At 34.7% G+C, this 14,238-nt stretch overlaps 1 protein-coding gene across 3 annotated transcripts; it reads right to left on the reverse strand.

Annotated features, from left to right (window-relative positions):
- LOC105172737 (protein ENHANCED DISEASE RESISTANCE 2) lies at positions 241–10,945 on the reverse strand. 3 transcript variants are annotated; one of them, XM_011094298.2, is made up of 23 exons: positions 10,789–10,945; positions 9,877–10,415; positions 9,505–9,579; positions 8,772–8,825; positions 7,695–7,760; positions 7,444–7,544; positions 6,764–6,831; positions 6,563–6,679; positions 6,069–6,109; positions 5,848–5,948; positions 5,369–5,464; positions 4,746–4,810; positions 4,578–4,649; positions 4,279–4,434; positions 3,591–3,823; positions 3,458–3,497; positions 3,206–3,360; positions 3,002–3,103; positions 2,807–2,851; positions 2,588–2,728; positions 1,345–1,440; positions 1,136–1,237; positions 241–616 (listed from the first exon to the last, which is right to left on the reverse strand). In XM_011094298.2, the coding sequence occupies exons 2-23, from the start codon at positions 10,018–10,020 to the stop codon at positions 494–496; spliced, it is 2,193 nt and encodes a 730-aa protein (XP_011092600.1). In that variant the 5' UTR covers positions 10,021–10,415; positions 10,789–10,945; the 3' UTR covers positions 241–493. The 3 variants fall into 3 exon arrangements, with proteins under 3 accessions (XP_011092600.1, XP_011092599.1, XP_020552955.1); XM_011094297.2 differs by lacking the exon at positions 10,789–10,945 and adding an exon at positions 10,631–10,782; XM_020697296.1 differs by lacking the exons at positions 241–616; positions 1,136–1,237; positions 1,345–1,440; positions 10,789–10,945 and adding exons at positions 1,447–1,669; positions 10,631–10,782.

The raw sequence follows: 14,238 nt of genomic DNA on the forward strand, positions 1-14,238 counted from the left end.
CAATCAAGTTAAGAGCTTGACCGATCAACTTCCATGACTTCTTTAAGATATTGATTGAGATTATGAGCAAGTAGGCATTCCAGTTTTCAACAAACAATGCACACTTAGTAAAAACATTATGAGAAACATGGAGTAATACACTTATAGACACAGTGAGTTATTGTCTTAAATTTTTAAGAGATGTCCTGCATTGCAGTACGCATACAATTCAAGAAAGGAGAACAGGGAGACGGGCAAATGTCAATTGTCCAAGTTCAAACAACGAGAGTGTGGAATGATAGTAGAAGTACAGCAGGCATATGAAGGGAATTACACTTGTGAATAATGCATTAATATTCCCTGAAGTAAAACTAACACCAGCCTTTTGCTACATTGAACTCAATTATCTTGAGAAATTATATCTCTACATTGTAGAAAGTAGAAGGTATTAATGAATGTATCACATGTATTTGATCATATTACTATACTGCCTGTATAATTGATACCCAGTTCGTTATGTTCTGAGTGAGTCTGAAGGATCTGCTTCCAGCACCGGCACAATAGCAGATGACAACTCTATATGAGAAACCCTAACAGCACCAATCAGCCGCTCTGGCAACTCGTCGGTGGTGTTCGCCTGAGCAGTGGAGCAATTTACACCATTTAATAAAAGGCATGATCAGACCAATTTTTTCCCATCTAAAACTTTTATCAAATTGACCAGTCTTTTTTTTAGTTAGTATTTGCAACTATAAGATTCCTGTTTCACAATTATGCATATGGCATAATGGGAACAAATGAAGGGCTTTTCTTAGTTCTTTTCAAGTAACTCTAGTTTTTTTAAGTGTAAGAAATTAGATAAGCACATAACATCCAGAATAACTAATGATCCTAATGCCTATGAGGCTAACTAGGATTTCCAAGATCCTTTCACTAGGCTCAAGCAAGCACGCCAACCGACATCACATATAACTTATAGATTATTACATCGCCAAGATATTCTAGGTACTTGTTCTCTTCGCAGAATTTTCTTCCACCTTGACGTATATGTTATAGAAATAAATAGACAGAAAAGAAAACTTTCTCACTCAGAAGTAAATATCATGAGATTTTATACTAAGCAGATACATGGGAGATCAAGTTGAGTTTCGATTACCTGTACAAGAAAGGCCATGTCAACCACAAGTGTTGTGATAACGCCAATTACAAGCCCCAGGACTCCATTTGCCACAGTGGAAGAACCAATATCGACATCAACCTGCAGAAAAATAAGAAACAAAAAACGGAGGTTTGATCTCAGTGAACCTGACTCTTGCTCTATTGCCTATTTACGTATATGTTAAAAGAACACGAAAAATCCCCTACTTCCAGATACTTTGGACCACGGATATAGTTGCAATCAACTGCCTTCCCCAGTAAACAAGGTGTGCTGCCAACACTTTGACGTACAATCCAAGAGCCCTACATGATTCATCAGAGTAATAAAAAGTCAAATGTGAAACTGGATGAAGTTACAAAGCAACAGGAACCAGTCTCAGCAAGGCAACCAATTGGCACAAACGTTCCTCCAAAATACTTGAAAAATGGTACTTCCTAAAGATGACCATCTAAGTCCCCACGGTACAAATCTAAATGGTCCACATGCATGATGTATAAAGGAGCACGTCATGCAAGCCATCTCCAAGCCTGCCTGAAAAAAACGAATAACATTGCAAACAAGAATATATACACATAGAGCAAGGCTAACTTATATTTGATAAATGAATCCACCAAGTAATACCACAAAGCATAAATAAAATGACAGCAGACAAATATGATGAGAAAATTATTTTTTTCAAAAGTTGCTAATGGATATGCAGGGACTTCCGTTAAGATTCAGTGCACATAAACAACCTTCCCCCTCTGCTTACAGAAAGAAAGAACCGAGAAAGAGGATCCATGCTTTCTGTTTCTTCTACTCTTCCCCATTTCTTGTTGTAATATATTTGCATCCGGTATCAGGAAAACCATTACAGCATGTACTATTAAATAGGCTATTTCATATTGGTTCCAAAATGAAAATTTGAGTAGGCTATTCTTGATCCCTAAATGATTTCTCAACAATGAGTCAAGATGCTAGAACCAAGCCGAAGAAGCAACAAAAATCAGCAGCTCAAGCAATCTGTTTCAACCTTTAACATAGATCACTGTAGTGAAGCAACACTGAGTATGTTTTCCTCACTTCTTTGTGGTAGTAATTCCTGCTTCAATTTCTGGTATTTCCTTTTCCTTCTCCATTTCATGCTCCAAGGTCACATACAGCATAAAGAACAAATAGAAAAACTGAAAAAAAGTCGAGCACATAAATTTTTTACACAACAGCCTGCTCAACACATATCTAACAGTGTCATTGTATAAGAAGTGTGTATTCAGGTTTACTTGAAAATCCCCTTGTACAGATAGATCACACGGTAATTATTGTAAGAAGTCTTAATCACTAATGACAAAAGTATTAACTCTGAACATCAAACGAAATGATTCTTGAACATTTGTTTGTCAACAGGCGTTACTAGCTCCTTGTGGAAGGGCACCAATGTTCTCTTAGGAAAGGGGAAAAGAAGAAAGATACCTTGGGTACTGATGGAATAAGCTTCAGTCTACTATTACGGAACTCGTCATCCCCGTCGACAAACCGCTGCAAGAGAGAACCTGGTACTAATTCCTTAGACACAAAATAAAACACCATACTGTAGTGCGTCGATCCAGGTACCTAGAAGAGTGAATATTTATTATGTTTGGGCCACCAGATAAAATATTAGATCGGAAATCAGCCGCATAATCAACTCACTTGCAGATTAAAAACAATAGAGAAGTGTCCTCTATCTGATGCAACCTAAAAGGAAAACACAAAAAGTTGTCATTTGTAATAATCCAGAGTTACTATGAAACACTTGAAAGAAGTAACGAAAATGCAAATGTCTATTTATATGATGAGAAAGGAGAGATTAACAGAAAGCAATGCAGCCAACCATAGAAAACTTACTTGGGCAGCACACCCACGGCGTCTGGCAACATGATCCATTCTTTTAGTATCTTTGAACCAGTCTACAGCAACAAGATCCATAAGATGTTTACCTGCAGGAATCTTCCAAACATATGTTGCAGAAATTCTGTAAGATTAGTCAATCAAATCTAGATTGCCAAAAATACACTCCGAATGTATCTGTACTATGCCAGGAACAATTACCTTTGATTTATCATAACAGAAACGCTTGCTACGAACTCTGAAGTTGTTTCCATCAGATAATGTCCAACAGTCACGAGCCTTGTCATGAGCATCACGGCGAAGGTTGCCGGAGAAAATGGAGAAATCTATTTGGTCTTTATTTTCTTCTTCATAGGCTTCAATGTAGAAAGAGCATTCCAATGTAAATTGCATTTTGTATAAGTTCAAAAATTAGAGAACAATTTGCAACAAATCATTAAATTCAATATCTACCAGTTCTTTTGTCTTCAACCTCAATGGCAGATGGCAAAGCCTGTAATGTTCATATGAAATGATAAGAGGAAAGATAGATGTAAACATAAGTATAAACCTTAAAGATATTACAGAGCATAAGGACAACATAGACCTCTTGATCAGCGCCCTGAAAATCTTCATCTTCATCAGAGTATTCATCCATCAACACCGCATTTCTGTTTTCAGCATGTATTTGATCAAGTGAAGGAGTCCGATGATGAACGGAAGCTGACTGGAGTTTGTGACTCCTCTTTGAAGAACCGGATACTGACGTCATATTGACCATAACAGGGATTCTGGGAGCCGCGGTCCTTTCATCAGTTTGAGAAAAGTATTCCCGCAATCCTGTAACAGTAGAAAAACTGAAAGCATGTACTAACTCCGGAGATAAAACCAAACTCATGCAGGATTGTGATTCAGTAGAACATTATCCATAATACCAGTAAGGATAATTCCGACTCTAAGTCCCAAGTTGGTTTCTGAAATTACCATTTTCCACCTACAATGTCATTCTACTGAGAGCAAGAAAGGTGACAATTTCAAATTTAGCTTTTGTCTTGGACTATTAGACCAAAGAATCTATCAAAAATCCATCAGTAAAAGCAAACAGATTATGTTTACCTACTAACACCAGGGACTATTTAGTAAAATGAACAACAAAAAAATGAAAATTCGAGAATGGATGCGATAGGGAAAACCATGTCATTATTTCAATATCCAAATATCACCATACAAATGAATCCATAAATTCACATGAGACTAATTTATCAAGAAGTATAAATCAAACCATACAATCTCACCTGCAACACTATTCAGCATCTGAAGAAGACAGTATTGCTGAAATGATGAAATATAACCCACTCCCCATCCTTTTAGATCAATCTGCATAAGATGCTGGACTTGTGTTCTAGGCCTCCCATTATGAGGTTTCAGTGGTGAAATATTGAATCCTCCACCTAAAGATGAAAGGCGAGCTTTTAGCATGGCTAGAATATATAGCAAAGAATATAAAGAAATTATTCTTCTAGACAACAGATTTTGGGAAAAAAAATTACAGGGACTTTTACTTAATATAGCATTAAAGCTCAGTTGAATTTACTTTCAATATGAGCTCGCACATATCCAGGTTGCGGACCACAATTTTCATGCTCCCTAGAACGAAATAACACAACTGCACCAGTAACAAATGTAAAAAGGTGAGAGTTGTACGCTGCAAACAACTAAAATGCACAGCACATCATCAGAAGGAAAGACATTCAACTTTTACCATAACTCCCATCATCATTTCGACGCCAATAGCGTACATAGCAGAGGTCACGAGGCCATACAAACCTGTAATAGTTTGCAATCAAATAAATGACTCCTAATGACACAAAATATATCTATAACATCCAAGTATATGAATGTATTTAAAATATACATGCAACTATTTCGGTGACAGAAGTTACATCTTTCAATAGAAATCAGACCATTTCACCACCAGAAAACCAGCACAACAGTTTTAAATACACAAGAAATGAAGAGATTGATCAATCCTATTTGCAAAACAATATCATATATATGGTCACGTAAAGTAGAGACTCCATATCCAGTGGTGATCCTCTACTTACACCTCAAGCAAATGAATAGCTTGCACCCCATTACGCTTTAACATTGAAGTAACAATAATTTGAGTGGCACAGAGGAAACCAGATAACACTAACATGAATTGATCAAATGATCATACTCAAGTACAATATCCATCCAGAAACAGCTTAGTCTACAATCTACAGTAAGCCCTTATTCTAATAATGATTGAAACACCAAATTTGGTATCACTGAGAACATAGCATGGAGAAATTCAAATATTAAAACAAATTAGAAAAGAAAATTATGATGAGGATACATTACGTCGGAAACCAGTCTAACTGAAGCCTGTGGTACAGTATAGCTGTATGGCCATCCACTTCTTCAACTAAGCTACCATATTGGAAACTGCAATCCCATCTATAGACATCATAGACATTTGTTAGAAGTGAAAAACAGAGATTTTGGTTCTATTCTGTACACTCTATCACAAACATGAATTGTGTCATCATGTATATTTGCTGCTGCAGCCTAAGAAAGTATTCAAAAATACTAACTGAAAAGAAAAGGATAAAAATCTTTAATCAAGCCAATGAAGTATTCAGACTAAGAAAAGCAATAAAGGTTTTTCATTATCAGGAATCTCCTTGAAGAAGACATAGGTATAAAAACTAGATAATGGAAAATAAGTTTTTTGAAAATATTGCCTATCATGGATCACTTTCAACATATAAAAGAAAATGAACAAAAAAGATTGGGAATTTTCAAAAGTAAACGTTAATTATTGATATATCGTAACCTACTCGCATCTTGTTGCATCCATGCTCATTACTAGTTCAAATATTTCTTCACAGGAAGCCTCCACTACCCCAACAGCTTTCATTGCTCTGCTACAGCTCTTCGGCTACATAAATAAAGACTATATGAGGAATACACGTTAAGATATCTTGTATCAACTAAATGAGGAATACACTTTAAGATATCTAGTGCTAAGCTGTACAGAGAAAATATTATATGAACTTACAAGAAAATCCACTTCAAGAAGCTCCTCAAAAATCCGAAGCCCTGAAAATCAATATAAAGAAAATGAGAAATCAAGATAATGCCATGTTTTAAAAGAATTCCAATAAAGAAAATAAATAATATCCAAGCCAATGAGTGCGGCACGAAGGTGTGTGTGTAATAAATTAGTTGTTTTATTTATTTGAAATTCTTATTAACATATTTTCTCAAAATTGGGTAGACCAAAGTAAGTATTGAAGGCAGGTGGAAATTAGTGAGGAAAGGGTACAGATATATATAAGTTGGATAGAGAAATGAGGGAAATCTTGAACTTGGAAACAAAGACAGAGAAAATAGGGAGAAGGAAACCACCTATAGACTAAAAACACCAAATGTAATGCTCTTCAATTATGCAAGATATAGATATTATCACAAGGCCAACCACTAAAGGTTCACAGGATTTCATCCTCCACCCTATCCATAAAAAATTAACATAAATTAGGAACATGGACTGACCATTTTGGCACTGGAGAAGGCGCCAATACTTTCTAGAAAATGCCTGATTGCTAGAATTCTGATTAGCCAAATCAGAATCTAATTCCTTTGTCCAATCCAAAACAGCTTCAGGGGGCCCTGCCACATTAAAAGTTGGTTATAAAATTCAGTAAGATTACAACATATCCACAGAACCCAAGAGGCAAGGTGGACAGGGAAGACCATTTCCAATAGTTGTTCTGCGTGCCAAATTTGGACGAGCATCATCTTCATCTTCTGCAGCACTAAACCTACAGCGGAAAAAGGATCAAGGAAACCAAAACTAGATCAAGTATCATAGTTGCTTATAAGCACTTGATAAATAGCCAGACTCTAACCAAGCAACATTAGAACTTGAATATTGACACTTTTGGTGCACAGGCCTACAAATTCAGAAATCCTCATTTACAAAGAACTTTAGCGCCATAAAGAGCTAACTTTCAGCATTTTATCCAAAGACTAGAAAGACTCATAAACAAAAGCAATATCTTCACTCCTATTAAAACTATTCCCTTGTTTGATCAAAGAAGGTACTCTTTCTCAGATCAGCAAAGTTACATAAACTCCACATACCAAGGTCTTCCAAGGATCACATTGCCTTTGAAAAATAATGCAACTCCAGAATAAGCACCAGTCATTGCTATAAAATTCTTATTCCCATTTCCTTAAAGCTTTAAGCTAAAAAAAGAAAGGACAGGAAAGTTTTTCAATATCTAGAAAAGCATATTACTCTATGAAAATTAGTAGAACAAAGGTATCTTTGGCATGAAAAAGCTTACAAAAGCCCCATTTTGCCTCAGGTTTATTATTTCCCTAACAGCTTTGGCAAAACCCTTCACTAATATTAGACAAATAACACTTACTGACTCTCATGATCCGATGATGAAGCAGTCCTCCCATTATCCATTCCTGACTTGTATTCAAAAGAATGGTATTTGTTTCCATTAGCTTGTGACTCTTGATGCTGCATGTCATCAAAACTTGTTGGTTATTTGGCCAACCAAAACACAAACTTCAAGCAAAAGATAACTTAATTGCATGCAGTAAGGAAATTTCATTTCCAGAAAATTGTTATGATAGTCAATACTAGGGTGTAACAACAAGATAAGAAAACCTGGTCGATAACAGATTCAATTTTTTCTTTCCAAATGAGTGCCTCCTGAATGTTGAAAGCTGCCATCTGGAACAAGGAATACCAATATGTCAAATAGGTTGAAAGAGCAGGCAGCAATATTTTAATAGAGAGATTGATTAGAAACCTAAAAACGCAATGGATCAAAAAGGAATTCTGATGCTTATGCTCAGGGTTAGATGTCTAACTTGCTGCCCATCTATTGTTAAAATCACCATAGTCCTTTTCAACTTTATTTTCTTGTGATTTGAAAACTTGGGGACACAATCATCCCTTATTAACATTTCAAGATTGAATACCAAACAAGCTGGAAATATAATGGCACTCCTTTGAAGAAATGCACCATGGTTAAGCCTACAAGCCTTACTCTATACATATAACCATTTCGGATTCCTAATACAATTTCTCAGCAAATGATGTTTATGAAATACATGACCTGTCTCGTGTATTACATGGAAAAATACAACCAAGTGCTTGATCCAACTGGCAGATTTTACTACTTGTATTATGTTCATCAGTATTCTTTTTGCTGAGAAGATCTTCTGTTGACAGTAGCTTTAAATACTATTTCACATACCAAAAAGACCTTTTTGGGTGTTGTTGCACAAACTAAATGGCTAGAAAACCATTAAATACAGAAAGCAAGACCAGATGTATATATTTTATATAAAAACACACAAACACATATATATATACACATATACAGGAGATGCATTGGAAGTTTGAATTCAGAAATAAAGATACCAATAAATATGGTGAATAAGAACAAAGCCTCAACTCAACTACTTCTAAGGAAAATGAAGATGATGCAGAAAGTAGAATTAATGGAGGGAATATCATAAATGAGATATCTTCTGCCTGTACAGTCAAATTAATGGAGGGAATATCATAAATCAAGATATCTTCTGCCATGTATAGTCAAAGTTTCATTACTTCAGTGGTGCACAAACACATGCATGGGACATAATATTATGAATATCTCTTGTCAACGTGCAAGCAGATACAAATCTTAACAAGAACTAAGAATTGGAAATGTAACTAAATGCAAATAGAACTCACCGTGATGCGATGGTACTTCTCTTTCTTGTTGTAAACAGACAAAACATAAACCATCTGCAGAAAGTCAGAGCTTGTAAAATATAGGCACAAGCAGAAAAATATCTTAACTGTAAACTTGGTGCATTCATGCCGATCAATAACAAGCTCCCCAAATAGCCAAGGAAGCTGGAGTTGTTAATTTCGTATATGGAAATAAATGAGTACTTTCTACTAATTATATATTTAATCAAGGAGTTAAAAAATCATAATAAAATCATACATTTAATTGAGATCCCCTCTCCTATCAATATTCACCAAGGATGAATGAGGTAAACAAAATGAAAAAGATCATGAACTAGCAAAATATATTTAAATGAGTACTTATGTAACTAATCAAGCCATTAAAATATTATATATTTAATTGAGATCTCATCTCCCATCAATATTCACCAAAGATGAATGAGGTAAACAAAATGAAGATCAAGAACTAGTGATATCTTTTTAGCAAAGGCACCAATATGCGATCAACAAAATGAACTATAAGAGCCTTACATAAATTAAAATAACTGAAGTAAGTACAAGTTGAACTAGATCATTCTGACAATAATAGATCACTCTCAGTTTTTGTTAGTCTAAGTTAAGGATAAAACAGTAATCACAATTTCAACAGAAATATTCGACCAAATGTCAAAATATCACATAAGCTATAATCCGTCAAGGGAATAGAAAGATAACAATGTCAATTATAGCTCACATGTCCATGATGAGTCTTCAATCCTCGGTCCTCCACCCTACAGTTTCCATCTATGAGAAGAGTCTTGATCGGCACCTTACCACATAAGAAGGAACAACAGAAAAGATTATTTTGCAGCATACTTTCCTATTAAAAAGAGAAAACATAATGTATAACTTAAAACCGTATCAGCTAGTTCGTAGAATTTCTTTTTTTCTTTTGGTTGAACTGCATTAAAGGAAGTAATTTGTACTTGATTCATTAACATAGTTGCCCATTGGCCGAGAAAGATTAAATTGATCGCAGACGGCTAATAGGCTCATACTCCATAAAACAAATAAGCAACACACAATAGGTGAAAAAACTAAATAGAAATGAAATCCTAGAATTTACCACATTGTCTTGCGGCTTCTTCTTGTAATAGGCCAGCAATCTAGACTCGAGCACAAAATATCGCATGTGAATAAATGATCTCCCAATCTTCCTGCGCCCATACCTGACCATCCAGCCTTCATAGACCACCTTCGAATTCGACATGGCTACCCAAATTTGCACAAACTTTCCACAAAATCCCGTCAGTCACTGCAAGTCTTCTTCTAAATTTCAAGACAATGGTTTTGTATACTCCTCAAAGTTCAAGCAACACATATAAAGTTTGTCAAAATTCCGGAAGCTCAGAACTCATCACTTCCCGGAACTTCACAAAACCTACGCCGCCGCCGCCAATGGATCAGTCATCGTTGAAGCAAAGGAAACGAACTCCGATCTTTCAAAAACTCACAATAAAGAAAGAAAAGAAAAAGTAAATCGCGTAACGCAGAGAAACCAAACTCTCAACTTCCGAGACACTTCAAACTGAAAAAACAATCACATCCACACAAAATTGACCACAATTCCTCCTCAAAACACCGGCGATCTGCTTCAGCAAAATCCTGAAACGCCGAAATTTCACAAAGTTAACAAAAAGCGAGGCAAAGCAAAGCAAATAGAAAATCCGCTTGCAAGTTCAAGCTCGCAGATACACACAAGCACGTCATACACGAGGAAAAAAAACATATAATGAATAAATAAACAGGTTTACGCATAGAGAGAGAAAGAGAGATGGGAGAGAGAGAGAGAGAGAGAGAGAGAGAGAGAGTGGAACTACATTAGTGACGCTCGTGTCAGAATCTTCACAATTCACCATTCCACCAAAATTAATACGCCCACATACATAAATAAATGTTCACACCAATAAACACACACACACACACACACACATATATATATAGAGAGAGAGAGAGAGAGAGAGAATTTAAACTTTACAGTTTACAGTAAAGTGATCTGAATTTCCAGACGGCTGAATTATAAAACACTACAGCAGTAGAAAACGCCGGCAAGTTCAGTCAGAGTTTGAAAAGCAGAGGAAGAGAAGAAAAAAAAACTATATATTATATATACATATATATCTATTGTGTATTTTCTTTATTTATTTATTTTTCTTAAAGGTTGGGAATAGCTGTGGGATTACCAAAATAAAATACTTTAAAATTGGGCTGGAGACTGGACTGGACTGGGGTTGCGCTCTCTTCTTTTTCTCTATGGTTCTGTTCTGCCTATGTTTTAAAGTTGCTGAAACGAACAACGATTTTAGTTGAATAACCAACTGAGTTGGAAGTTGGGATTCAAATTCAATGGAGCACAGTTGTTGATTTGCATCCGCCGAGTCCGGACTCCATCCAGCTTGTTGCCACGCACAATGGCAATGATTGCGTCAACATGTCAAACCGCCTCGCACGTTCCGTGTCCACATTCGCCCCCCTTTCTACTCCGACATTTTTTTTTAATAGCTACATTCTTTTTGAAATTTTGTGTAATTATTCATAAATATTTTGTAATTTAATATATATATATATAACACTGTTAAAATTTACTTTTATTAAATAAAGAAGTCCATTCACTAGTTAGAATTTATCGAATTTATTGATATTAATAAAAAAATAAATAAAATTATATATTTACTCTCGATTGACTTATTATTGATTTAGTACATGTCAAATGAATCTTTATATATCAAATTACTCTTATACACATCCACACGTTATTGCATGTGAAGAGGTATATCTTTATCATTATAAGAGTGGTTTAATCAGAAATAATTTGTTTGACCTGCAATAAGCTAGTAATAAGTCAATTAAGGGCAAATCAATTTTTATTCAATTTTTTTATCGAACCAAAATAGATTTACGTATAATTACATCAAATTTCAAGAGAAAATAGTGTAATTATCCCTTTCTTTTGACTTCCTTCTTTTTCCCTCTTTCTTCTCCCATTAGTTCAAAAAATAAAATTAGAAAAGCAGTGTATTATTCATGAAACGTGTCGGAGATATTTCGCTCTTATTTTTATACAAAGAGTAAATTACTGCTATATTTTTTGCCTAAATTGTTCATTTTTCTTTACATGAAAAAGTAAATTACATTTAATCCTTTATAATAATAAGAGAGGTTGATATAATTACTTGTACTTTTATGTACAACGAAATTGCCAAAAGAGAGTTTAGAAATGGAACTATTCAGACTAGCTATAAAAAGTCAACCCTATGTTTGGATTTGGTTTTGACCCATTCTTTCAATGGGCAAAACTAAATCAATGTTTGGAATCAATAAAAACACATCTTAACAAGGTGGTGTGTTTTTATTTTTGTTGGTTTTTTATCCCAAAAACAGGGCAACTTTTTTTTCTGTTAAGGCAACGTCTTTAACCTGTTTTCCTTTTTTCTTCTTCTTTTTTCAGTGGCAACCAAGCCCTCCCATCCACCCCGTTGATTGCCTAGCTGCCGCATCGATTGGCCACCGCCACCAGAGTTAACGGCATTGTCGTCTAGTGTGCGCAACCCCTCCACTCCATCGCCACTTGCTATTATAGGAGGCTGTCATTGCGGGTTGGAGACAATATTGGATGCCTGGCCGTCGTTTTCATACCAACGAGGCGGCGCTCTTGTATATCTATTGATCCTCGCTTGCAAGTTGTGTCTGTGAGCCCAAGAGAACGCCGCTTGCAGGTGTGTGTGAAGGCCATGTCTCCATTTGTAGGTCGTAGCACGACAGCCATTAGGGAAACACTGCCCATTATACCCTTCGACATGCCACACGCGCCACTCCCGAATCGTTTTCAAAATGCAAAATGAGAATTGACAACAAAAGTTCCCGTCTAAAAGATATCCCCACCTGGGGATCAAATCTATATTTATAGGGAGGTGTCCCTCTTCAGTGGGAGTTTGCACATGTACTCTATCTTAGGGTGAAATGAATAGAAGTTGTTGGGATAAGCCGCAATCTATTCTTATTATGTAAATTTTATCAAGGCTAATCAGTCTCCACATTGAGGAGACCCTTCACCAATGAGGACTCTCAATCCGCAAAGAGTCCCTCTTATCTAGGAGTTTGAGTCTTTGAAAGGACTTCTCTTGACACGGATCTTCCTTATTGGTTAGAAGGTACACTTGGCAACCCAAGTGTATAATACGTGTGCCACAAGGGGGCATTTAAATATGAATCTTGGGTTGATTGTCACTTATTGGGCCACATTCTTTAGCTATGTCCTTCAATATTTTGGGTGGTCACCCCCTTCATGGGCTGTTGGTGGTGGTGGGGGGGGGGGGCAGGGCCCTTTTACTCTTCTTTAGGATATACTCCTTAAGCAATATGCATCAACCATGAATATAATGGCCAACAAAATTATTTTCAACACAATACTGTAGTGTGTGTATTTATTAAATTTAATTATTATTTAATAGAAACAAATAAACTCCGTACCAAAGCAAATGAGTTTTATTTGTTTCTTTAAAATTATTTTTTATATTATATAATATATGTAAAATCTAATTAATAATTAAATATAAAAAATAATTATTAACTTATAAAACCATTGATATTAAAAATATTTAATATCAATGCTAGTTAGTAAAAATACTTAAAAATTTATACCTCAATGAAATACAATAGCAGTTTTGTATATTGACTTAATTCGTATTTTTTATAACTTCAATTATCTATTAAAATTTATCACTCCAAATACAAAGTCTAACGAATGTATTTTCAGCTCATTACTATAGTGCATTTAACTATTAATTACAAACTTTTTCAACTTACACTATTTAAATATTTTGTACTCAAAAGTTTTTCTACTTCAATGAAATATTTGAGAAATTTAAAAATTGAGGACAATATACCAATACTACATACTTAATTCAAATTTATTATTTGAATTATATATTATATGTTTTCAGTCCAAATATAAAATCTGACAAAATTATTATGGACACAATACTACAATGCATTTAATTATTCACTATGATTTGTAATTATTATTTCAAATATAAAAAAATCCTCAACAAAGAAAATTACTTACCATAAATACTATATACTATATTTCAATCACAAATAAAATACTATATATACACACACACACACTTATATATATAAATATATAAAATAGACACGATTTGATAACGAACAGTAATTTTTGTTCCAATATCAAATATAATCGCTTATTTTATACTATTTTACATTATCTCAAAGCACAAATCCAAACATACGATTTATTTCCAACACATACTTATTTATTTCTGTTTTTCTCATTCTATCTCCAAAAACACTAAAATAAAACACTCCAAAAATAAAATCAAACACTATGCAAAGAATTTGCCTCCAAATTCAATGCAATAATTTTTCTTTATAGAATTAAATAATAATAATAATAAAAATGTAGTTC

The sequence above is a fragment of the Sesamum indicum genome, linkage group LG10, assembly GCF_000512975.1.
Source record: "Sesamum indicum cultivar Zhongzhi No. 13 linkage group LG10, S_indicum_v1.0, whole genome shotgun sequence".
In the NCBI taxonomy this organism is placed as follows: Eukaryota; Viridiplantae; Streptophyta; class Magnoliopsida; order Lamiales; family Pedaliaceae; genus Sesamum; species Sesamum indicum.